General features: G+C 43.0%; 1 protein-coding gene and 1 long non-coding RNA gene across 4 annotated transcripts in view; one reads left to right on the top strand and one right to left on the bottom strand.

Moving 5' to 3' along the window:
- Positions 1-26,689, top strand: part of COL15A1 (collagen type XV alpha 1 chain) — a 122,075-nt gene that overhangs the window by 85,462 nt on the left and 9,924 nt on the right. For all 3 annotated transcript variants that reach the window (XR_013978543.1, XM_080976500.1, XM_080976501.1), the window contains exons 20-34: positions 2,412-2,474; positions 3,553-3,588; positions 4,276-4,359; positions 7,983-8,045; positions 9,993-10,028; positions 11,876-11,938; positions 12,537-12,614; positions 12,797-12,832; positions 14,204-14,257; positions 14,348-14,407; positions 15,794-15,862; positions 17,585-17,626; positions 19,659-19,698; positions 21,127-21,204; positions 23,930-23,976. Coding sequence is in view for 2 of the 3 variants with exons in the window: in XM_080976500.1 (XP_080832626.1) it covers positions 2,412-2,474; positions 3,553-3,588; positions 4,276-4,359; positions 7,983-8,045; positions 9,993-10,028; positions 11,876-11,938; positions 12,537-12,614; positions 12,797-12,832; positions 14,204-14,257; positions 14,348-14,407; positions 15,794-15,862; positions 17,585-17,626; positions 19,659-19,698; positions 21,127-21,204; positions 23,930-23,976 (849 nt within the window). In the remaining variant the exon portion in view is untranslated. The remainder of the gene's footprint in view (positions 1-2,411; positions 2,475-3,552; positions 3,589-4,275; positions 4,360-7,982; positions 8,046-9,992; positions 10,029-11,875; positions 11,939-12,536; positions 12,615-12,796; positions 12,833-14,203; positions 14,258-14,347; positions 14,408-15,793; positions 15,863-17,584; positions 17,627-19,658; positions 19,699-21,126; positions 21,205-23,929; positions 23,977-26,689) is intronic.
- LOC308460686 lies at positions 26,107-26,687 on the bottom strand. Its single transcript, XR_013978722.1, has 2 exons — positions 26,567-26,687; positions 26,107-26,322 (listed from the first exon to the last, which is right to left on the bottom strand). It is a non-coding gene; the product is annotated as an uncharacterized lncRNA (long non-coding RNA).

The following is a 26,689-nucleotide window of genomic DNA, read 5'->3' on the forward strand; positions in this document are numbered from 1 at the left end:
AAAGGTTCTATCATGAAACAGTTTTTGCTTACTGTAATTTAGAAAACAACAGAATGTGGAGACTTGCTCCATGAATTCCATCTGCTGAACATATTTTGAATCTGTGAAAAGCAATACCAGTCAACCTTTAAAAGCATTTTCAACATAATCATGAATCAGTCTGGTATTGGCCAAGGAAAGCAGCTTTGAAAACTGCGGTTGCCCAGCTATTTGTGTTAATAATAATAATAATAAATTATTTATAGCCCGCCCTTCTGGCTGGGCTTCCCCAGCCACTCTGGGCAGCTTCCAACAAAATATTAAAATACAATAGTGCATCAAACATTAAAAGCTTCCCTAAACAGGGCTGCCTTCAGATGTCTTCTAAAAGTCTGGTAGTTGTTTTTCTCTTTGACATCTGGTGGGAGGACGTTCCACAGGGCAGGTGCCACTACCGAGAAGGCCCTCTGCCTGGTTCCCTGTAACTTGGCTTCTCGCAGCAAGGGAACCACCAGAAGGCCCTCGGTGCTGGACCTAAGTGTCCGGGTGGAACGATGGGGGGTAGAGACGCTCCTTCAAGTATACTGGACCGAGGCTGTTGAAGGCTTTAAAGGTCAGCACCAAGACTTTGAATTGTGCCCAGAAACATACTGGGAGCCAATGTAGGTCTTTCAAGACCGGTGTTATATGGTCTCGACAGCCACTCCCAGTCACCAGTCTAGCTGCCGCATTCTGGATCACCTTCAAAGGTAGCCCCACGTAGAATGCATTGCAGTAGTCCAAGCGGGAGATAACCAGAGCATGCAGCACTCTGGCGAGACAGTCCGCAGTCAGATAGGTCTCAGCCTATGTACCAGATGGAGCTGGTAAACAACTGCCCTGGACACAGAATTGACCTGCGCCTCCATGGACAGCTGTGAGTCCAAAATGACTCCCAGGCTGCGCACCTGGTCCTTCAGGGGCACAGTTACCTCATTCAGGACCAGGGAGTCTTCCACACCTGCCTGCCTCCTGTCCTCCCAAAACAGTATTTCTGTTTTGTCAGGATTCAACCTCAATCTGTTAGCTGCCTTCCATCCTCCAAACAGAAGATGGAATACACCAGAACTGAGCAAACGGAATACACCAGAACTGAGCAATTCTAGACCCAGTTGCAGAGGGTAGGCAGCCCAGTTTCTACTGGGAAAATCTCTATAAATCTTCTTCAGAAACACAGGAGCAAATTTTGGTGAAGCCATTTGCAGGCCTGCCTCCCACCTCTACCGTGGCACCACTGCTAGTCCCACTGGGGCTTTGCCCGCGCCACCACCACAGTGCTGTTGTCCTCAACATTGCCACTGTGCCTTTGTCATGGCAGCAGTTGCAGTGTTGGAGCCAGAGGCAACATGGACATAATGGTCAGGGAGAGGGAGGGGGGCCAGGATTTGTGAAGAAGTAGCATCATGCTGGTGGCATCTGGGCATTTTGCCTACAGTGGCAAAACATCTCAGGCCAGCCCTGGGTTGTCCTCATAAGTGATACTATGGGACTCCAGCTTTGGGATGCTTCCATCTTCAAACTAGAGGATACGACCTGTAGGAAGCAGCTGAAATAGAGACTTCATGAATGACATTGGCCTTGCATGGGCAATAACAGATTGTTATTTCTTGCTATGTTTGCTGAAGGCTCAGACTACTTATATTTGTAGTTTAGCACACTATTATTTGTCTTGCTTTGGTTGTTTGCTATTTGTTCAATGTCCCATCTGGGGTGAATTTGACAGAGACGCGGGTGGCGCTGTAGTCTAAACCACTGAGCCTCTTCAGCTTGCCAGTCGGAAGGTCGGCAGTTTGAATTCCCATGACGGGGTGAGCTCCTGTCGCTCCATCCCAGCTTCTGCCAATCTAGCAGTTCAAAAGCACACCAGTGCAAGTAGATAAATAGGTACTGCTGCGGCGCAAAGGTAAATGGCATTTCTGTGCGCTCTGGCACTCATCATAGTGTCCCGTTGCACCAGAAGTGGTTAAGTCATGCTGGCCACGTGACTCGGAAAGCTGGCTGTGAACAGATGCCGGCTCCCTCGGCCTGAAAGCGAGATGAGCGCCGCACCCCATAGTTGCCTTTGATGGGACTTAACCTTCTGGGGGGTCCTTTACCTTTTGACCTCAATGAATCTGTTGAAAACCATACTATGTATAATCAGTAGACAGACCATGGCCACTGAGATGCCAGGACTCTTTCTGGGGGGCCTCTTTGAGATGAGTGCCCCCTTCATGTCTGTCTGGCTTTGTTACTTGGAGTGCCCAGCCCTGTGTTACTTTTTCTTTCTCTGTGATCTTTACATTTGTAGCAAGCCTTTGGGGCATTGAAATGAATTCTCTGGATCGTGGCCTCAGTTAAAAGCAGTTGATGAATCTGTGAAGTGAATGTGGGATATTTTTGTGTTCCATTAGGGAGAGCAAGGCCCGGAAGGAAGGCCAGGATTTCCTGGTGTTGCTGGAAGACCTGGAGACACAGTGAGTAGGCTATGGACTTCCTTCTCTATGCATCACTTGAAATTGTAGCCTGAGATGTGCAGAGGCTTCGTTTCAGGTTTAGGTGCGGGAGCCGGACAAATAAATTTCAATAGGCAGCAAACAACATTGAAGGCAAGATCCCAAGACCCACTGATGGGTGTTTATTAAGATTAAATTGCATATTTATATGCTCCCACATTCTACCGGCCCTTCTTAAAGGTCAAAGCACATGGTACACTGTAACCTGTAATTTTATATTTTTCAAGTGTTTGCAGTTATTTTGTTTTTTGTTTTATGTCTCATAATGACAACAATGTGAACCCGTGCGTAGCAGGTACCTGCTTTTTCCTCAGAGAAGGAGATTTGTGCCCTTGGCCAGAATGACTGGGCCTACTTAACAGTTGTCGCGCAACAAGAAAAGCCACTGAGTTGGCCTGTGATCTAGATGCCCCTGAAGCAGAGCCATTTGTGGTCTGGAACTCAGAAGGTTGGGGGGTGCCAATGAATTCTACCTGTGGGGAAATGGGATCAGTTCACCCACGAGATCACCCTACCCCACATGTGCCCACGCAACCGCTTCTGTCAGCAGAACTGGCACTATTACAGGTGTCACATAATACCTGTTTTGCATTTGTAAGTCCTTGGTCGTTTAATGTGGTGGCATCTGCACTTTGGAACTCTCTGCCTCTTGATAGAGGCCTTCACTGTACCCTTTTCAACACCTGCTAAAAACATTCCTGTTTAGACAGGCCTATCTAGTTGCTTAGAAAGTGGAAGTAATTTTAATCTGTTTTAGTATTTTACGTTTTGTATGCTTTAAAGTAGGGTTGTGCATTTTTCTAGATTTTACTGCTTTGTCTTTTGTAAACTGCTTTGAGTTTTGTTTTGTTTTTAAATCAAGCGGTGTATAAATTTTATTAAATAAATAGATAAAAGCAATTCTGACCTTTTGTATATTGTTTTCTCCATTGTTTCTCTCATGGATAGCCATGTTTCAATATATACAATCTATATTATTAGCGATGGTGTTACCATCTTCCTTTCATGCAATTAATGCTGGCTCTTAAATTAAATGCAGGGGTCAAAAGGAGATAAGGGTGACCCAGGACCCAAGGTAAGAAGTGGCATTTATTTTAATTTAATTCAATATCCACTTGGACCTCAGTGATGCATGCACCATCTTTTTACAAGGGCTGAAGCTGCTACATGCAGGTCCCGCTATCCACCCGCTTGTTATCTGCAGATACACTTATCCAAATGCAAAGAATTTTGCCCAAACCTTAATAATAATTAACAATAATAATACCCTGCCCATCTGGCTCTGTTTCCCCAGCCCACTCTGGGCAGCTTCCAGCACATATGTGTGGGTGATTCAGATATCCAGACAGCTGGAGTTTGCCCACTTCCTTCTTTGTTTGTGCTTTGCTAGTTGGCTGCAGCTATTTTTCAGGCAAAAACCATGCAAGGGGGGGATGGGGGAAAGAGATGGGCCAATCAGGGAGAAGGAGAGATTGGACACACCAATTTTGCTTTGTCTTTCTTCTGTTGGTTGGCTCTGGGCATTTTAGGAAGAAAACATGGTGGGAGAAAGATAATGGATTAGAAATGTTCCCATAGGAAATAATGGAAATCATCAGCTTATTATGCAAACGCTCACCTGACAAACAATTTTCTGAGAATGCATTGAGTTCGGAAAACGGAACGTGTGCGTCTATAAATCAGAAGATTAACATTGTTTGGTTTTGTCTCATTACCCAAGGTCATTCCCTATGCTCCTAACCACCATATTCTCTTGCAATAGGGTGAACCAGGACAAGATGGTGCCAGTGTTGTGGGGCCACCTGGACCACCTGGACCACCTGGTCCCATCATAGCCATTCCCAGGGTAGGTATCTTATTGCTATTCTGCAGCACCATTATAACCACCTTTTGTGCATTTGTGTAATGCTGCTGCTAATGCCTGCCAATTGTGGAAGTTTGGAGGTGAGGCCTTCACAAAAATCTTGAAATCATTCCAGAAATCCTGATGTTCTTTGCCACATCTGTTCCATACCAGGCAATGGAGTACATTGATAGGTAAAAAGAGAGAGGGAGCGGGATGTGAGAGCCTAGGCTCTGCTTCACTGTCAATACAGCTAGACTTCGTAGCAGGAGCGAACCGTGCTGTTTGACCGCCTGAGGCAAAGCAGAAAGATGCCACCCTTGCTGTCCCCACGAAACCCCGTGGGTCCCATGGCTCTAGCTTCCAGATCAGCCAGATCTTGAGAGCAAGATTTTGTAAGACCTTCAGAGATGGGCCAGCTCTGCTCCAACAGTGGGTCGCCATCATGGCCAGCCCAGCAGAAGTTGGGGGAGGCTGCCTTACTGGTTTGACTCAAAAAGATTTGGTTTACTTGTGAGTAAGCTAAAGCACAAGACTTACGTTGCACAACAGAGGAAGCAAAAGTGGTGTCCTTTTCTTTTGCTTACCCTAATTGTTTGTGAGGTTTAAGGACTCTGCATATATATGTGGATGCCTTACATCGCACCAGACTCGTACACCTTCTCCATAGGCACATACCTCTATTTGGACTTTCAGTAGCCCTGCCAAGAACAAAAGCACCTTACCAAGAAAGCACCATCTCTCCCAGTTAGTTGCTGCTCAGTTGTCATTGACCAGCCAGTCTTTCTAGTTAATATCTGTGAGGGAAGGAAATATTTTAATTGTAAAAAACAGCAACTCCAAACTCTAAGGGGCAGCCCTCAGACCACCTCATAATCCTCTAAGTAAGCAAAACTGCATCCCCAAATTAGAAACAAGAACCCTGTTTTTTAACTACCTTCTGTTCTGCTACATAATCTAAAATACAGAACAAACTACTTCTTCAAGCTTTCCTGCCCAAGCATTCTGGAAAGCATGTTTGTTACCAATATATGCAGAAGTAAAGATGTCTAACATTTGACTGAACTATGTTTCAATTCTCCAGTGAGCCCATGTGAGCTAGTTTGAAACCTGAAAGTTTTTTGAAATTACCCATGGGAATTTGTTCTTATATGAAAAGCAAATTACTTCAACACCTAGAGATGAAGTCAGATATTGAGAGTTTGTATTCCATTGAGGCATAGAAGTAGAGGGAAGCCAAGCAATAACATATAATAATATGGTTTTATTGGTATGTTTTATTATTTTATAAGTAAGACACCTAGAGAAACTACTTTGAGACATCTCATAAATATTATAAATAATACAAAGCCAAATCTCTTGACTTCACCAGTGACTGTTATGCTCAATGCAGAGAATGTGGCGTGTTGCGTTGGCAGCAAATACTGTATAAGCAAAACCATGTCGCTTTTTCATTGCCATAATGGAGTTCAAGTGGGCCTTTCTCTGATGAAATTAACCAATATTGATGGAAAATTACCCTGCCATATTGCATGTTCCAGTCCCTCATCTCACACACAGATTCCCCTATTACTGTGGTTAATGCTAATGAAGCAGTTTTCAAAACACAAAATGGATAGCAAAGTGTCTTTGGTAAATCCTGTAGATGTTTGCACCAGAAAGGGAAGCGGGTAGAGGAAGGAACTTATGAACAATGGTTAAAGAGCTTTAGGAGCATTCTCTCTGCACCAGCCCATGATGTTACTTTACTTTTCAAGCAGTGGTGTCCAAAGTTTTTCAAAGAGGGCCAGATTTGATGACGTAAAGGGCTGTGAGGGCCGACCAAAGTTGATGGGATTGAAGTTGTTGAGCTTTTTTATGATGATAGGATCAGTTGAAAGGATTGAAGTTGCTGATTTTGCCCCATAGAAATAAACTGCCACAGGGATTAGGCCCCCAAAACAGACTTTGGACATGCCTGCTTTATAGTTAAGACAAATTCCATTTTGCTAAATGCAGCATTTGGAAAGGAGATGTGTGGGTGAAAAAGCACAATGAACACACCAGAGAGCCTTGGTCAAACATGTCTCCCTAGTAGGTGCTTATTGCGTATTTTTAAATGCACCTTCGCTCCTTCCATTATGGTGGGTGCTCACAGCAGAGGCATGTAGTGGATACCAGGAAGCAATCTTTACTCTTGTGATGGATCAGAGTTCTAATGGCCAATTCCCCCCTTTTTAATGAGGGATCCCCATAAGGGATTATGACAGGCTGCCAGCACACAGGAGGTTTTTGGGGTTTTTGACACACCCATGTCTGTCCAGCTGCTTGGGGAGTTTCTTCAGCCCAGCTCTAGTAAAAAAAGAGAGTGACATCATATTATAGGGGTTTAGCAATATAAACAGAAGCAGCAGGCCTTGCAGTGACTTCCTCTGTCTGACTATCTAGTGCAAATCTCCAAAGTCCCCCTCCCCCTTCCTTATTCTCCTGTGTCTGACACTTCTTGCTGGAGTGCAAGAAAATAAATAATGCTTGAAAGAGAGGGGTAGAAAAACAGTGTATGCTTTCCCAGATTTGGAAAGATAAAGTTTGGACTGGTTTGGAAATGGGGGGTTGGATAGACCCCCCTATGCAGGGATGTTTGGACTTTCCAGGTCTGGCAATGGGCCGTGAGATGTTTGGGGCTGTTGGGGCTCTTAATTTTGGAGGGATTCTGAAACATGTTTTCAAATACCACATGGAGTTTAGTCTGGTCTTTGGAAAAGGGGCTGATTTGTTGAAAAGGGTCAAAAACATTACCAAGCTGGAGTTCCCACGAGTGAAAGGAGAATATGAAGAAGAGCCGCGGAAGGGACATGGAAGAGACTTAAGGGCCTCGGATATAAGGTTACCAGGTTAATGCGCTAGATCAATGGGATAAAAAGGACTGACAAAACCCGGGACCAGGAGGAAAGGACGCTGGATGAAGATTGGATTGTTTTTATTTATTTTTATTTTTATTATTAGGATTGTTTTATAAAATTGATGAATGTTAGAAAAATGTTGGAACGAAATTACTTGGCTCTAGCAAAAATGTTTAAAGAATTAGGTAAGAATATTATGGTTATGAGAAGCTGGTAAAAATAAGACTTAAGTTTTAAATTTTAAGGTTTTCTATAAGATAAGATGAAAATAGATTAAGGTAATGTAATGACAGAATATTATGAAATATGGAAAGGATTTGCTGCGATAATTAATAACTAGGATACAAAAAAAGGGAGGAGGAGGAGGTCAAAGAAAGAAGGTAATGAAAGTTGAGGATTCGAGAATGATGGATTTGTTTTTATCTGTTTGTGGTGTATTTTTGTTTTTTGAATCTGCATTGTTTGATGTGATTTGTTCTCTCTTTGTTTTCTCTTTTTTCTTTTTCTGCTGTGTTTTTTTCTGTAATTTTAAAAATTTCCAATAAATATCATTAAAAAAAGAAAAGAAAAACAGTGTATGCTTTGGATGACCTGCTTACCTTTCTCCATCTTAGATAAAATTAGTAGAACATTTCATTTTTCTCCAATATTTCTAGAAGTTAGTGGATGTTCTATTAATGTTTGGCATTTTGCCTGCTTCTCTCTCTCTCTCTCTCTCTCTCTCTCTCTCTCTCTCTCTTTCAGTCACTAAATGCTTCAGATGAAAGTTTTAACATTACGAGAATCAAAGGACTTGTTGGGCCTCCAGTGAGTATGTTCTATTCTGTTGTGCTAGATAAAACCATGCCTTGGTTTAAGTAAACTCCTAAAGCATTTTTCTCTGATCCTCGCATAGAAATATGCTTCTTCTACCAACCTCTTTGGACTTCACTGTGTTATATGACAACAGCCCTGAGTACAGATCTTGATCCATCCAATATAACAGAATATAATCATAGTAATCTCCAATATGTTTCTAGCTGAACATGTAGAATATAGTACTATATGATGGTGATGATGATGATTGGGGATGGTTTAGTCTATATAATCAACTGCAAAAGCAAAACATAAACCTGGAATAGGAAAACTGTTCCCAATTTAGGGCCGTTTCAAGGAACTGAGCTGGCAACAGATAGCACCCCTGCTTGATCTCACCCTGCTTTTGAGGAATCCGTCAGAGCCTGCATAAGCATCGACAGGCTGGATGTTCATTGCATCCATCTCTCCTGCGGGGAAGGGATTGGGACTCACATCTCAGTTTCCGCTACTCCCCCCCCCCCCCGGTGATTTTATTCAGGTGAGAGGCATAAACGATGTGATAAGCATCATTTTTCCAAAGGGGATGTTAGGATGTTAGGTCCCACCCCTCTGTAAGAGATGGATGCTCTGATTTTCAGTGCTGATTTACTTGCTACCACCTCTTTTACTGACCTGGCAAAGTTTGTTGAGCATGGGAATGGGGAGGCGGTAGCAGATGCATGGTGTGCTTCACATGCACTTGTGTGCGCACACACAAAATATCACTCTTTTTAGGTTTAAGTTTATAAAGCAGGAGTGGGCACGTGGGCCTGATCTGGACTACCAAACCTTCCCCAGTGGCTTGCCAAGCCTTGACCTGATGGGTGGTTTTCATCACCATCCTGTCACTGTACTGGGCAGATAGGTTTAGAGCTCTCTGTTCATCCCAGCACCACAGTGGAGATTAAAAACACCTTGTCCCACTCAGGGAGGTGGCGATCTCTCCAGATCAGCTGAGTCCTTGTCTATGTATATGTTTGCACAGTAGTAAAGCGATAGTTCTGGAGAGGAAAACCAACTTCCCTTTTTAGATAACGCATGCAGGAGTTAAAGGAAGCATCTTCTTAAAGAGAGACATTCGTTTTTGTGTATGAGGGAAGACAAAATGTCACTTCAAAGGTGGTGCCGTTCTCCTGTAGTTTATGGGATGGACTTAGCTGAACTTCGGTCCCACTGAAATCAATGGGAAAAGTTAGTCATTCCTCAAGCTAAGTCCCACTGATTCAGTGGCAACAATGTGCAACCAACTTCGGAGTACAAATAGCTTGTATATCACTACTTAGAAGTAACTCTCACTGATTTAAATGAGGCTTTCTCCCCAGGTAAGTGTGTAATAGCACTGAAGCCTCAGTCTGGATCTAACCATATATATTTACAGGTATTAAATTTGTATCTGCTCTCTAACTGGAATCACTTTTTAAAATCAGGAAAAGGATTTTGATTTATTTTACACATCAACTAAGCATTGCAGGCCTGTATGATATGTTTCTATCATATGGAGAAGTATTTCCACACTACTTACAGTTCCCACAAATCAAAATAATGAATGCAAACTTGCTGGTTTTGATACAGTTTCCTGCTGAGCAAGATGACTTCCAGTTATGACTGCGTGAATAGCAAAATGTAAAATATCGCAAAGACTTTTTAGCAACTATAGTAACACCTGCAAACCAACATATTAAGTCTGCCATGTTTCCTAAAGGATGTGTGTCTCTGTAGACCAAAAATATTTTTCAAGTAATTGACAGTGACTGTTAGCTTCTGAAACTTAAGCCTTGGATTCTGCCACTCAGACAGCTGTATTTAGAAAGTTGTCCAATGTTTTAAATGCAGTTCAAAATGAAATGGCATCCACAAACAGCAGGGATCCTAATCACAGTGAAACATCTTCACCTGTTTTGTCATTGCATTTTACAGGGTCCAGACGGTAAGCCCGGCCTGCCAGGATTCCCTGTAAGTACCACATACCCAGTTTCTGAAATAGTAAACATGTAATGTAATTGCTATTAATGTTTTAGCACTTGTCATGGTGCACAAAGCACATCATGCCCAACAAACTCTAAGGTCCTAAGAAGAAAATGAGAAAATAACATAAATCTGAGTAATTATCTGAGACATTATACTGCAGGATTCCAGTGGCGGCTTTGAGAATAAGTTTCAGTTCTGACCAAGTGATACTGCTTTGATTCTTCTATATGATGACTTCAGCAAGTTCCAGTCAGATGCTTGCAGTCATCAGATAAGAGCATTTCACATAAATCATAGGGGAAATGAAACTAGGATGGTGTCTATTGCCATCATGCTCCTTTTGTAACATTTCCAGATTAAGTATTGAGCTCTCTTCAGGCCTTCTGCTCCATAGATGTAGCAAACGTGGCTGAGGGATGGGGACCATGTTGCAACCCCCAGGCCCCAACATGAACACACCTGCCAGCCACAGGTGGATGAGCACTTGTCAACCGTGTGAAGAAGGCCTCCCCACATGAAGTTGCACAGACAAGTGGAAACCTTGGCGAGGCAGGTCCACCACTGATACAGATGAAACCTCCTTGTGTACAGCTATGCACACACAGCCCTCCTTCACTTACTGAAGGTGTCCCCGGCTGCTGGCCTGGCCAGTGGGTATGTTGGCTCCAGCGGGACATGTATTTGTTGCTAAGAGAAGGCCTGATCCAACAAGGCAGGACTAGGCTAGTCCCCTAAATGTTCCCCTGGTGCCTCCTTCCCAAAACCTGGGAATCTTCTGCCTGACTTATGGAGGGAGTCAAGATGCTCACACATGCAATTTCAGGGTGTGATGTCCTCACAAGCTGACACCTCTGGGCCTACCTGTTTCCGTTAACCTATTTGGTCTTTATGTAGGCTGATTCATAATTTGTGTGGGAGTTATGTAATTTCCTCACTCTTGGTAGTGATGTCCCAAACACACAATGCATAAAATCAGGGATGGGAGCAGAGAGATATAGGCAAGTCCCACTCGAAAGCTCTCAGGCTTTGCTCTTCAGACTTTTCTGAAATTAGCCGAATCACAGGGAGAGTTTCTGGGTATGCTCATTCACACACATTTAAACCCATTTCAGGCTTCCATGCTAATTGCAGACAGGTATGAAGAGCACCCACACCGCTGGGGATGCTTGGGACAGGGCTGGAGCGAATACCTGGAGCCTTCCCCTGATTTTATGTATCGTGTTCAGTGGGATGCCTGACCACAGCTAGAGCTACCTGTAAAAAGGACACTGGTAGAGGAGGGAAAGGGGCTGAAATTGTATGGGCAGTGATGAGGGCAGGGGCAACAACTTGCTCCCACCTCCCCCATTCTGCACTTTAAATCACCCCCCTCCCATGGACATCTACAGGAATTTTTCTAGGGGGAGGGCAAAGTAAATACTACAAACATACCTACTATTTCTGGTAGACCTTGTGAATGATGACGACACCTGGGTAGATGTAGCCTCTGAGAAACCTGCATTCCAGGTCTACCCCTCCCTTGGATCTCATTGGATAGGCTGGCTGACTGTCCCTCTGTGGGTGGACACAGCAACCAGACCCACTTTTCACCCACTGCTGATGCCCTCAGTTCCTTCCCTGGCTCCCTTCACCTCTCCCAGTCTCAGCAGATGTCCATGTCCCCTCCCCAGCCATGACCATGGCTCCATAGAGATTTGTCAGCAGACCCAGTTTTGCATACAGGTCTGCTGTTGTCCTAAAAACAACCAGATGTTAATCATATTTGGCAACATGCGGAAGTTACCTAATCATAATAGGCCTGTTTATAGAAAGTCTACTTTGTTTTTTTCTAGGGCCCCAGGGGACCAAAAGGAGACATTGGACTTCCTGGTTCACCAGGAGAGAAAGGAAAGCAGGTAAAAAGGAAAGCAGGCAGTAGACCAGTTTAGAAATGTGAGGTGGTTACCAGCATATTTTGGAACTGTTAGGGATGATTTCCTCTTGTATATTCAAAGATGAGCTCAAAACATCTTGGCAACCTGAGACCTCAAGAATTTGGTTTGCATGGTTTGTCATATTTCCTTTAAATGTGGTGGAGATGAAGCTTCCCTTTACAAAACGGTAATCCAATAAGCAATTTCTTCTGGGGAGTTGAAAAAAGGTGGAACCACACAATTGTAATTCGGGGCTATGTTCAAGTTTAGGTGCCCATGGATCTAGCAGCACATTCCAGGATCCAAGGATAACAATGGGGCATTGTGAATTGCTCCCTTGTTAGTTTTCAACTTTTCCAGATCTGGGACCCATATCTGTGGATTGATCCCTGTACATCCAACCATTGGTTTATTTCTCATTTGGAAGAGACTATTTGAAGTCAGATTCATGTCAGCTCTTGGTATAAGTCAATAAAGCAGCAAATTCATCTGAAAGATTTATGTACGCCAGATAAATGTAAACATCAAACCTTGGAGGAAAAATGAAATATCATGGCAATGAATAATGTGGTTTTTCTAGGGTGAAAAGGGTGAGCCAGGAGCAATCTTTGCTTCAGCTGAATCATTAACAGAAGTGATAAGAAGACCAGGAGAGAAGGTAACTTTGTTGGGGGTTTTTTTTTTTTGCATTCTTCTGCTCTCTCTGTCCCATAGAAGAGAATGTGTGCTCTTTAAAGAACTGCCCTGAGACCTGTGGGTATAGGGTGGTATATACATTATTATTATTATTATTAATAATAATAATAATAATAATGGCTAATAGAACCCTTTTTCTCATAGGGTGAACCTGGAGTAACAGGACCAGTTGGACCAATGGTAAGCTTATTAATTTTTAAAAATCAGTTCATGCACCTTTTGCTATTGGAGAGAGGGAGAAATATTTCAAAGTGACGGTAGAAAAGTGAAGAAAGGAATGAACTATGTGGAAGGGATTATAATGGTAAAAAGCAAAGTTCTATTGGAAACCTATATCCATTAAAAATACATTTGTACATCTGTGAATTGTTCCCTTGTTAGTTTTCTGAAACCAGCCTGTTTTTGGTCAGCACTTTATTTCAACTAATAAACATATTTTTCTATGCAATCTTCCCCAATATACAAATTTTGCAAAGAAATTTCCCCGTATATAGTGCATTCTTTCACCAAATGTCACACATTTATGCACCCTTTATCCTCGTATATGCATTTTTGTACACACAAATTGGCTGGAGAACTGCATTCCAAAATTCTATCAGTAATAATAATAATTTATTATTTATACCCCTCCCATCTGGCTGAGTTTCCCCAGCCAGTCTGGGCAGCTTCCAACAAAATATTAAAATACAAGAGATGGTTATGTCTCCATTAGTGGCGCTGATTCGGCTTCAAAGTGACAAGCAACAGCAAGTCACACTGCTGTCAACAAAAAGAACACTAGGTCATTGGCCTCAATCCCATGGTTTGTGTCCAGGGATAATGGGGCTAAGGACAAGACAGGCTTCCATTTCTGGCCCATGATGGAAGAGATGGTGTCAAAAATCTTTTCCCAGAATTTTTGGGATATACTCTACATCCCCAGTCTTCACGTGAGAGCTCCCTGAAAGTAGAGTAATGCATGAGACACAGGATCCCTACGATAAGATGACTCTTCACGTGCATGAGCGCAGAGTGCTCACAGCAGTACACTGGTGGGTGCTCTTCTTGCTGTAGTTATAACTTGAAATAACCTTGTGTGGTCATGTTCGTTGTTTGCAATGTTAATGAAAATAATACAAATGGTTCTATTTTGAAAAGGGCAGATTTTAGGATGGTTGTGTTTCAGTTCACATATTGAGTCAGAAAGTGCAAATGTGGTAGGCTGGACTTTTAAAAGCAAACATATTCAAGCAACCCTACAAAAAAATGTAAGCAGAATGCCTCAGTAATTCCTATAATGTATTTGAAGAGCTTTTCCTGGATTGCCTCTGATTCTCAACTTTTTAAAAGAAACTTTATTCATCTTTAAAATAAAGATAAAATACAAAGAATATTGAACATACTAGTACAAGTGTATTAATGTACATTGCACATATGAATACATTATTATGTGCAAGTGTGTGGCAGAGACACTAAAATATGGCTTTATTTCCAATAAAGCGCACTGCACATATATAGGCATTTGTTCTGTTTTTCTTTCTCTCTGTTTGTAATACTTCTTTTTGTCTTTAGGGGCCACCTGGACCTTCAGGACTTAAAGGAGAACTTGGTTTCCCCGGTCGGCCAGTGTGTACATTTCTTTTTTGGGAAGAGGGGTATTTTAAAATTCTTTTTATTGTGGCATAAGGCATTTATGTGCTGTTATCTGCCTTTCAGGGGCGTCCTGGTCTGAATGGGAAAAAAGGCATAAAAGGTGAACGGGGTGTAACATTATATGTAAGTTCTACAGAAATGAAGTTCTTATTAACGGTTTAAGAAGATGCAACTATACTCATAACAAGCAAAAGGAAGCTCTATTCAATGCATGAATTAATTAAGAGGAAATTCCTTTTTATATAGGCACTGGCTTGTGTGGCTTTTAAAGGGGATTAGTCAAATTAGTCGAAAGGGATATAATAACCCATTCTTGGAAGATATGGTCGCCAATGTTCAGATATCCATGTTCAGAAACCTTCTGAAACCAATTGCCAGGGGTTATACAAGAGACACAATAGAGGTGAAGGGATGATTTGTTTGGAAACGCTCTCTGACATGTATGGTGAGGCCTTATCCTTAAAGGTTGAGGTTCTGCTGTGTTTTTTGTTTATTTTTGTTTAGTTTTTAGTGTGGCCTGTCTTGTAGCAATCACAATGTTGATGGGGTGTTTCAAACACTGCCAAATTATCAGTGTCTTTAGTTATGAGCTGGGGGTGGTGAGAGGTTTATGAACTGTGTAGGAGAGCATGGGATGCCCCAATTGATGTGATTAAAGGTAAGGCGCTGGTATGGTGTTGGAGAATGGATGGACAAGCCAGTACAGGTGAGCCTCAGTTAGACAGCTGCCATATATCCCCTGCTTTGGTCCTCCTCAAGCAGTGTCTGTGGTTGCCTTAGCAGGCAGTTCTTGGGCGTGCTGGCTCTATATCTTAGAGTCAGGTTGGGTTGCAATTAAATCTTCCTCGTTTATTGCTTGTTAGTGGATGAGGAGACCAGTCTGTGCACAACTGAGTCTTGGGTGGGAAAGCTGGGAGGAGTTGGTCTGAGTTGTGTCCTCCTGGGTACTCACTTTAGCGCCAGAACAGAGCCGCTTTTAGCAGGTTATTCTGCCACCCAGATGAGTGGGATTCAACTGGTGCTGGTAGAGACACTGGTGGAGGAAGGGAGTGCGGTGGGTGTGATCCGCCCAGGTGTCATCCCTGAGGGGGGTGACATCGCCCCCCCGCCCCCCTGGTCCTCTCACCCTGCCCCTGCAGACAGCTAGCCCTGCCCCTGGGTGCACAACTACCTCCACGTCTGGGTAGAGATGGGGGAGGAATCCATATAATTCGCATTCAAAACCACCTGGTTCAATCCAGGTGTATCATGACCCAGATCAGATCACGAGCACATATCAGAATCTGCAGCCCTACTTTTTAATGACAACATCTAAAGGGATTTCTCACAAGATTAAGACCTACTGTGAACACTTGCATGTTCAGAAACACCACCAGACAAGAAAAAGTTAGCACTAAGATCAGGAAACGTGTGACATGCTATATTGAAATACATCACACAGTGGTGAGGCCGGCCCTGGGCTTTGCTGGAAAACAATCCCTGATGCTTTTCCTGCTTTTATCTTTCTAGGGGCCTCCTGGTGTGCGTGGATTACCTGGACCCCCAGGACCCCCAGGCCGTGTAGTTTTCATTAAAGGAGTAAGTTCATCCACATTTGTCATCTCATTTGGCTCTATCCAAATTGAAAAAAACTAAGGGAATTTTATAGAAACTTCAATCCAGCTGCCATCTTCAGAGGCTCCGGTTGTCAGATGCTAGGGGCATCGGTTATTTGTCTTTATTTTGCTCTAGTTGTGAACTTCCCAAGGGCTTGCTACTGCTGGACACAAAGAACTCCAACATGATAAATTATTGGTGTGATAGTTTTCAGAGCTAGAACGTTGTTTTGAAAATGCTGCTAGACAGCCAAGCGAGGATCTTTTCGAGGTTGTTGTGGAAAGCGGTGGCATTTGCAGTTTAAATGCATCAGCAGAAGCTTGAAATGAATCCTCTCTTGGAGGAGTACACTTTGCCCCGGACGCAATCCGAGTATGGAAAATAAGAAAGCTAAGTTTATTACAGGGAATAATACATGTTGTATAGGAAAGATCACAGTTCCAGTTAACTAAGGTGGAGATGCAAAGAGCCATACTCGCTCCTTCACCTCTACAGGAGAGAAAGAGACAAAGAAGCATAGAATCATGGAATAATAGAATTGTAGAGTTGGAAGGGGTCCTTAGGGTCATCTAGTCCAACCCCCTGCAATGCAGGAATATCAAGTAAAACATCCAAGACAGGTGGCCATCCAGTGTCTGCTTAAAAGCCTCCAATGGAGAGTCCACTATCTTCTGAGGGAGTCTGTTCCACTGTTATCAACTGGATACTTCCTCTTAAACACAGTTGTGTCAAATAGGAGTTAATCCATAGGTATTATGAAAAGGTGGAGAGAAGAGGAGGAGGAAAGGAGGTCAGCAACCTTGAGAGTATCAGACTTGCACCTGAGGAAAGGTTAGCAAAGGTGAGCTCCGAAAGACAGTATAGGAAGCTTGGGGCTCCACTATCTATTCTATCCCCACGGAGACTTGCCTGCCTTTAACACAAGCTGAGCTGCATCCTGACATTTCCAACAGAATGCTCACTACTGAAGATCGGGAAGAAATTTGATTCGGTTTGCATTTGAATGTGAACCCACCTGATTCAGCTCCCCAAACAAACAAAGAATGAGACACAGCTTTCCTTCAAAATTTTCACTTCTCAAAAGAACTTTGTGATGCAGTTTTCCAGCCACATAATGTGTGTATTAGCGGGAAATGCATTTTTAAACAAATAATAATACATTGGTGAAAGGAGGGTAACTACATGAAAAATGTGTATATTAAGCAAACTTGCATAGTAAAAATGTGCACTAAAATGCTGGCAGTTTTTAGCAGATTTGCCCATCTGATTACTGTAAGGTGAATGTGTGTAACTGTAGCCATCTTGAATTCCAAGAAAATAAGACAGGGGATAAGTAAGTGTAATTTTAAAGGACCGGATATTTAATATTAAAAGCCACATCAGGAGGGAACAACTGATAAGCAAAGAATCAGCATCAGAAGCAGGGAGTTGGCAGTTTCTCTGTGCCAAAATACTCCCCAAGTGGATTTCTCTTGGCCTCTGATGTGTAGTTTGGTCTTTAAAAAATTACTAGAAGTACCCTAGCATATACATTTTCAACATACAGACTGAAAAACCATCCCAACATGATTTAGAGAAAAATACCCCCAAATACCCCCAAAAAAATGCTTTGGAGAGGAGCATGGTCTTACACTTTTATTAATATATTGCTTTTAGAAATAATTAAATAGTTACTGTATTCATTTTCCTCCAATTTCTGAACAGACAGTTTTTCCAATTTCTCCCAGACCTCAGTGCAAGACAACAGTGAGTTATTTACAGTATCTATCCATTTTTCCTGGATAAACGTATGTGCTTTATATGTTTTTTGTTCTTGTCTGTTGCTTCGTCCGCACCTGCCCTAATAACACCGCATGCTGCATGTGTGCTTTCAAGGCAGGACCAAATGGTTAAGGTCACAGATAACGGTGATGAAGTAATTATGTGCAGCGCTTTTCTTCTAGGGTGCAGGTACTGCATACCCTCATCTTAAAACACATGTGGGCAGCCTCCAAGCCACCCTTGGCCACTCCAGGTGTGGCCTGTGAAGCCCCCAGGAAGCCCCATCCCCTTTCCCCTGTTGATCCCCCACCAGCTGCACAGTGAGGAAAGGACTCCTGTTTCTGTGCTGTGATTTAGGCTGCAGCAGGAGCCCTTGGGGGCAGGGCAGGGGAAGAAGAGAACAGCAGCATGGCAACAAACCTTTTTAAGGTTTAAGCTGCGTTCTCAGTACAGTACTCCCCATGTAGCCCAGGCTGCTGCAGACAATGACCTTAGCTGCATCAAGGACATACAGATTACGTGTGTTCCTTCACTGGGAGTGGAGTGGGAATGTTTAAAGTGTGCGTGTGAGTGAGTGAGAGCTGGAAGAGTACATGTAGGTGCTCATGTATGTGACTGTGTAGCCACCAACACACCACCCACTACTGTAAGCAGACCTCACAGCCAAAAAGGTTGCTTACCACTGTCTTGGCAGCACATTGTCCTTGAAAGCAGTGGAGTAAGGGACAGTGATTTGGAAGATAGTTTGTGTTTTAGTTGTCTGTTGTTAAACTTCATTTTAAAATATAATTTACTTTTACTTTTAAATACCTGTCCATTTAAAAACACTCTGTCAAAAGGAAACATTAATGTTAACATATGCAACCCGGTACAGCAAAACAAATCCATGCACTGCCTCATCTGTATTATGTTGCCCGTCAAAGTTCTGTTGATATCATTTGCTGTAGGTGCGTGGGGCTTAGTCACATCTCAGGAAAGAGCTGTAAGAAAATGGAATGTCCTGCTTCTGTCCCTGAAATCTCTAGTTAAATATGGATTTCAGGGAGCCATATGGTACCTGCCCTATATCTTTCCCCCTTTGGGGCCAATAGCATCTTCCAAAGTGGTTCAGACTGGGAAACTAGCACCATTGGGGAAAGTATGCCAGGTGGTGTGTTTTGAAGAGAAGCATCTATCAATTTGATATAATTAGCGATAGAAGTGCAGACACAATCTCTTGTTTTAAAATCCACATTCTGATCCCAGAGTAATCATAGTGGCTCAACTGGACTTCTCTAACATCATTGGGTTGCCAACAATGTCAGCCTCTACCTCCTTTGGTACCCGCAACAGATCTCAGTAAATATCCCTTCAGAAATCCACAATTCACAAGCGACTCTTTGCTCATACTGCTCAGGTCCTGTTTGCACTGCCTCAGCCTCTCCTACATTCCCCAAATTTCACTGGATGTCAGGAATAGAGTTGCACCCTCTCTTCCAATATGAACCAAGAAAAGGGCAACAAACTTATCTCTCTCAGCAAGTGTGGTGGTGGCAGATGTCCCTTTTTTCTATTCACATGGAGTATGTCTACCCCATTTTGTGATCCTGTCTCTTTTCCTGCTCATTTATATGTTTTACCATGTCCCCACAGAAGCTCGTTTGTGACCGGCACCCACTGCACTTTCTCAGAATTCCAGAAGTGCCCACTGACTCAAAAAAGCTGGCAGGGGAAATACCATGATCACAAAAAGGCTGGCAACTCATGTTCTAACCTGGCATGTAGAATTTTCTTGGAATGGCAAGAATATATGCTACATGTCAAAGAACCGGACACTAAACAGACCCTGGCCAGCTGATGCTCAGGCATTAGTGCTTTGATATTCCAATACATTTTACATAAAGCAAGGCTGCTACTAACAGTGTGAGCTGTGCTTGTGCAATAGGACTAGGAGTGTCGTCAAACATGGAGCATAGAGAAATCTGTAAGGCACTTATGTTATTTGCATTTTGAATATATTTGCTCTCTATCTGTGCAGGCAGACACCCCTCACCCTGGAAACCCAAAAGTGGCCGATGGTAAGTTTGTTGGTAACAGGGGGGCTAGTTGTAAGTTCTAGTGATGAAATGATAGGGTTATTTTCAAAGTCCAAAATGGAGTGGGATGGTGGTGGATGATGGATTAGAGAGGTCTCTTTCTCCTCATCCCATGAATCCATTTAAGACCAGACTCCAGACCATCCTGGCTTGAGTCTAGTCAAAAATGGATTTTGATCAGGTCCCAGAGGCATGATTATTTCCAGAGAAGGATTGGAAATGAGGAAGATATCCATTCATCCATCACCAGTTCAGAAGATTTCAGCGCTGGTTAGTGACTCCAAAGCCAACGACTTCAGCTAACAATCTGAATTACAATGAAGTTCATATGACATGGTCCTAATCCCATACTAACAACAGTGTTCCAGTTTCCTAAACCTCCATGCATCAAAACCTCATGTAAATTAGGACACTGCATTATAGTGTAGTGAACAAGAAAGCCAAGGTCACAAAGTGAAGGGCTCATGAATGCAGGGATCAAGCCTGAGTACTTTGATTGACTGCCCTTCAAAAATGACTTCAAACAATCATTTTGTGCCCTTCTGCAATCAGTATTACTGTGGCTTTTTCCCTGAGCTTATTCTCATGGGGTTTAAGATGGCTCAGTTATCTCAGAGGAAGAAAGACCTGCTGTTCTCACAATCATTCTTGAGCTTAGTGTGGACTAGGCGCTTGCACATGAAACTGGCTTCAGAAGGAGGATGGAAGTGTGTGTTTGTGACAGTATGTTTTGCTCCACGCAAGGCAAAAGTGCTCATGAGTGCTTAGCCAGCAGTTGAAATAACTGGCATGGACCACTTAGACCCTGCCAGCATGTGGGGGCACTAATTTATTGTGTTTTAAATATATTGTAAGCTGCCTCAATAACTTTGGTTGGTAGGTGGGGTATAAATATTCATATATATAGTGCTTCCTATATCTGTGGAGGACACTTCTCTCCGCAGTCGGAGCCGGAAAGACAGCAATACAACTCAAGAAAGACGGGGAGGAGTAGGGAGACGCGAGAGACCTTTGCAGCAGTTATGCAGTCGTACCTCTGCTTACGTATCCCTCTGGATAGGTAAACTTTGAAGCGCTCAATCGCACTGCACGCATGCGCAGAAGGGCACCTCCCATTATGAAGTTTTTGGGAAGCATCCGGGCCTCCGGAACAGATCCCGTTCATAACCGGAGGTACCACTGTGCTTTGTAGCAGGCTACCCTCTTCACTGCCTTTTGATTTGGGCCAGCCTTGGAAGGGACCAGGGTGCTGCATTTTAAGGATATCACTCTAGAAATACTGGAGAGTTAAAATCTGGATAGCAAGCAAAACTTTGTGGAAGTCTGCTTTCTGTTTCGCATACTGCGGATGCCACCTGCTGTGCATTTCTGACCTGCCCCCCCCCCCCCCCGCATGTAAATATTTTCTAGAAGCAGGTTCCTGGAGTGTAAGTGGTCCACCAGTCATCAAAGGTGAAAAAGGAGACAGAGGCGCACCAGGGCCACCAGGTATTTTATTTTTATTATTATTATTTATTAAATTTGTATACCACCCTTCATCCATAGATCCCAGGGTGGTTCATAACATAAAATTACAACATAAAAAAATGCAAAATACATAATAAGAACAAAAACAAATCGATGATCCCAGGGTCAGTCGGAGTCCCCAAGAAGCTGGCAAGGCAGACAAAGTAAAGTAACACGTTTTGTTTTCCGTTTTTCCTTCTATGAAAACACAATCAACTGCAGTCAAACCTGAAACTTCTGATCGCGATTTCCCTCTCCACTGAGAACAATTTTGCAGAATTTGCCCCAAGCTGATTAGGGAATTTAATGTGTGTGTGTGTGCGTGTGTTTGCTTTTCAAGGTGATGATGCATGAGAGTATGCTAGAAGGAAATCCACACCATATCCATAAAACTGGGAAGACTAAATGTTTTTCATTACTGCTTTTGATTTAGTTTTATACAGTTTTCTTTAAAATAACCAAGCAAACATGGAGAGAGAAAAGAGTCAGGGGAATGGAGAATACAAAATTCAAGTATTTCGCCATGTTACCTTCAACAAACCAGAGATACTTCCTTTTCATAAATCCTAAGCTTTTTTAAAAAAATTGGAACAAAAGAAGGATTAGTTCTAAACATCATTGTTAACTATGGGATGTGCAGAGGTGGATGTAAAATACCTGTAACAATGCATTTTACACACTTACACACACAACCCAGTTCTGCTTAATATGAATAGTAAATTTCAGTGTTTCTAGGTAACTTTCTGCATAGCTGAATTCTCATTTAGACAATTTATCACCATCTTCCATGGCCTTGACTTTCTTTCTGGTATGGAAAAGTCACACATTCTTGAGGGACAGGACAGGTTTTCAAGGATTCTTGTCACATCATAAGCAAGTCTTGGAGTGGAGAAGTAAACAGGAGGAAATAGAAAAGGGCCTGTTGAGGCTAGTTTCTATAGAGACAATTTTCACCACATCTGACTATGGTTGCCAGTTGTCTTTAACAATAAACAATATCTTGATTTATGAAAAAGAAAACCCTCAGAACATCTGAATGATATGAAACAGGGAATTATGCTGGTTGTTTGTCAAGGCTGCTGCTGTTTAACTCTTTCCTTGAGGACTTGGGGTTACTACTAGGGCTTTAGCTTTCTTCTCATAGTCTCCAGGGGAAGGAGTTAGATCTCAGTGTAAGAAATCAGAAGTGAGTGGAAAGGAGAAAGAGAGCTATCTTATACCAGCTGCCCCTCTTCTCCCCAAGCCCTGCAGCTTCCAAGTTCCAGCAAGATCTCACTGGAACTCAGAAGCCACCGTGTGACGGACAGCTGAGCCAGACCAGAGTCTGGGGATGCAGGGCCTCCAAACTCCACCAGAAGTCTGGAGCCTCTCTCTGATTGGCTACCAAGACTGCTGGTCAAAGGGGGAGGGAGCCAGCACTTTGGAAGGGAGAATAAAAGGAGCCGTTTCTGACAGTGGGTTCAGATATTTTTAAGAGAGAGCAGGAGGGAGAGTTCTGGTCTCTGTGTGTAACATCTGCTCTGAGGAAAATAGCTGCAGCTAGAGAAAGGAGACTGAGCTTAGAATGGAAGATAATTTTTAGTGTCTTGTGAGAACATTCAGACAGGAGTTAACTTAAAGGCTGAGTTTGAGCAGGAGAAGTAGGAGCTGTGAGGATACCGTCTACTTGGGTCTCATCCCAGTCAGGAGGGGAAACATCTTCTCGAAAGAGAAGATTACCAGACCAGTTAAAAGGGGTGTGGGCAGTGATGGAGCTTCATGCTCCAGCACCAGGGGGTGGAGAGCAGGTGGAGGGATGGGTAGCACGCATCCCGGGGGTGTGGTGCAGGCGGGGGGGCAGCCACGATGGCACCCCGCCAGGATGGCTCTTCCACCAACCCCCTCTTCCTCTGCCAGCGGGTGTGAGGATCGCCTGTGTCTGTAATACTATTCAAAGTACCTCAGGAGTGTCTTTGATAGAAGGTTGGGTAACTGACAGAGAGTACCACCTTGTTAAGAACCAAAGTATTAATCTGTAATACCTATGCAGCAACTAGGCTAAGGAACTGAAGTGAAATAACTGGAAATAAGCGAAACATTTATCACCTAGCCTAGAAAACTGTAACACCTAACTGAGGAGTAATAACTGAATTAAGCAACTGACATTTAAAAGAAGCTGTGCGTTTACTGCCTTGTTTAGAAGCTTGTAACATCCACTAAATTTAGTATAATTATGAATAGGCTGACTGTTTCCTGAAAGAACATTATCTCTGACACATCCTTTCTTTTATCAGCTTTATTCTGCAAAATAAATATTTTCTTGTTTGTTCAACTTCGGCCTAAGTTTACCTTCACACAAAAAGCATACGATAACCCGTGGTGGTTATATTTAGGGTATACATAGGTGGGATCCGCCACAATTGGTAGCCAGAGGAGTTGGATCTGCTACAAATAGGTGGGAAGAGTGGGGTGCACATTCACACGGCTACTTCTCCTTGCTTCTCTGGCAGTGGCAGGGGAGGGTGCAGCAGTGGCTTGTGGCAAGATCTCGCAGGACTCTCGTGAGATCTTCCCAGAACCTGGAAGCTACAGCCACAACCGCTTGTCTGGAACTGGGGGCTGCCCCTTGGACTCCGCCACCTGAGGCTGCCGCCTCACTCTGCTTCATAGATCTGTGTGGACTTAATAGAAACAGAAAATCCATAAAATTATTTCCTTTACTTTCCAGGTCCTCCTCTGCCATCAACTTATTTTAGCCAGTTAAACATCATGAAGGTAATTCTTTCCCGTTGACAGCTGAATTCTTCCTTAATAAAGTACCAGCACATTGTCTGGTTTTTAGAGGCAATTATTTGTGAATTTTCAGCATAATAGTTGCTACGTGCACGCTGGCCGTGTTTTTCATAGAGTTTCCCCTTTCCAATCCAAAGAGGGTACCTGTTTCTCTCAGACTATGCAGTGCCGTGACAGCCCGCACCTTCCCCTTGACAGAAACATAGTGACATATGAGTGGAAGGATTTGAAGAGACAGTATAGCCTGGCTAGCACTTATTCAAATGCTATAGATGTGTGGAGCTCCTTGGCGGCCTACCTTGGTACCGATAACATTATATGCACCTTGACATTGATGGTGTTTGCTGTGATACGTCTCTGCCAAGGTACAGAGATTGCTTCTCTAACTCTTCTTCATTTGTGGTCCTCTTCCCCAAACACACCATTAGCCCACTACTGCTCAGATGATTTAGCAGGCATAGATACCACATTTTTGCTTTCCTTTTCAGATGTGGTGTAGAGCAGTGGATTTGGGTAGGCAATATCTACATTCAAATCCCCTCTCACTTATAGGTTGTGGCTACAGTATCGACTCTTGGGCTAACCTACCTAAACAGGGTCATTGTGAGAATTAAATAAGATGCTCCTATATGCGTTGTCTTGAGCCTGAATCATAATCTAAATCTTCAAATGGATTCCAAAGGCCCAGACCTCTGCCATTCAAAGAATGAAAATGTGTATACCTATCCACACTTACGGGATGCGGGTGGCGCTGTGGTCTAAACCACAGAGCCTAGGACTTGCTGATCAGAAGGTCGGCGATTCAGATCCCCACAACAGAGTGAGCTCCTGTTGCTCGGTCCCAGCTCCTGCCCACCTAGCAGTTTGAAAGCACGTCAAAGTGCAAGTAGATAAATATGTAATAGGGTTGTCAAATTTGCAGATGACACAACTGTGATTGGGCTCATCTCTGAAAGGGAGGGTGAAACGGATTATAGAGATGAGGTGGAGCGGCTGACAGAGTGGTGCAGAGCTAACAACTTGCTCATAAATACAAGGAAGACAAAGGAGCTTGTGGTGGACTTCAGGAGACAGAAGAGCAACGTCCAGCCACTTTTGATTGATGGGGTCTGTGTGGAGAGGGTAACAACGTTCAGATTTTTGGGCATTGAATTACAAGAGGATCTGTCCTGGAGTGTCAACACAAGGGGGCTTGTGAAGAAGGCGCAGCAGAGACTGTACTTTTTGAGAATACTAAGGAAAAACCATCTTCCGCAGAAACTGCTGCTTGCCTTCTATCACTGTGCCATTGAGAGCGTGCTCACTTATGGCTTATGTGTGTGGTACGGAAGCTGTACTACCCAGGACAGGATGGGGTTGTGCAGGGTTGTTAAGGCAGCAGAGAGCATTGTTGGCTGCCCACTCTCCACCTTAGAGCAGATTTATGCCACAAGGTGCCATAGGAAGGCACTGGACATAGTAAAAGATCCATCGCATCCTGGTCACTGTCTCTTCGAGCTCTTGCCGTCGGGACGGAGATACAGGACGATGAAGACAAGAACGAGCCGTCTTAAGAACAGCTTCTTCTCCAGAGCGATCTCGGCCCTGAATGGGAAGCCCGGACTTTGAAAGTCATCTAATCTCCCTTGCTGTATTATACTGTATTGATTAATTAGTGTTTTTATGGAGCAGTCAAGTAATTTCGTTGTCCCCGAAGGGGGGCAATGACAATAAAGATATTATTATTATTATTATTATTATTATTATTATTATTATTATTATGTACTTGCTGTCCATAATACTGTTTTATATCACCAGCAGGAAATATTTGTATTTCACAATAAATACATAGTATGTATTATTATATATTACTATTCAGTAAGATGTAGTAATACATACATTTTCTCTGATGGAACTAAGCCTCTGCTCTAAATTACAGTTTATTATTATTTATTAAATTTCTATACCACCCTTCCTCCAAAGATCACAGGAAGGTTTACAATATAAAAACACAAAAATACCTACTGTAATAACAAACAATAACAATAACCCATGGCCACAATTTAAGATCTTTAAAGTACACAGTGTCCCTCCCTATACATATTTTATATAACGATATCCCAATAAAATGTCTCTTTCTTTCTTTCTTTCTTTCTTTCTTTCTTTCTTTCTTTCTTTCCTTTTTCCTTATTTACACATACATGGTTGAACAGGTATTATCTAAAGGGAGAAGGAAATATGCTTTAAATATATGGTGGAGATGTGACCATAATGTTTTGGTACATGAGCAAGCTTTCAGAGTTCTAGATCTAGAGTACAACTGACCATTACTTCCTTCCTTTATATCAGCTCATACAAAAATATACAGTGGTACCTCGGGTTAAGTACTTAATTCGTTCCGGAGGTCCGTACTTAACCTGAAACTGTTCTTAACCTGAAGCACCACTTTAGCTAATGGGGCCTCCTGCTGCCGACGCGCCGCCAGAGCACGATTTCTGTTCTCATCCTGAGACAAAGTTCTTAACCCAAGGTAATATTTCTGGGTTAGCAGAGTCTGTAACCTGAAGTGTATGTAATCTGAAGTGTTTGTAACCCGAGGTTCCACTGTACTGCAAAGCACACTCAAGCTTTGTATCAAGTCAAGAAAGTAATCTCTTAGGTTTGTACAAATGTTAGGTCACATAGTATTGCTGTGCCGTTACTTTGTATGCCTTCT

Source organism: Podarcis pityusensis (assembly GCF_964106645.2).
Source record: "Podarcis pityusensis genome assembly, chromosome: 13".
In the NCBI taxonomy this organism is placed as follows: Eukaryota; Metazoa; Chordata; class Lepidosauria; order Squamata; family Lacertidae; genus Podarcis; species Podarcis pityusensis.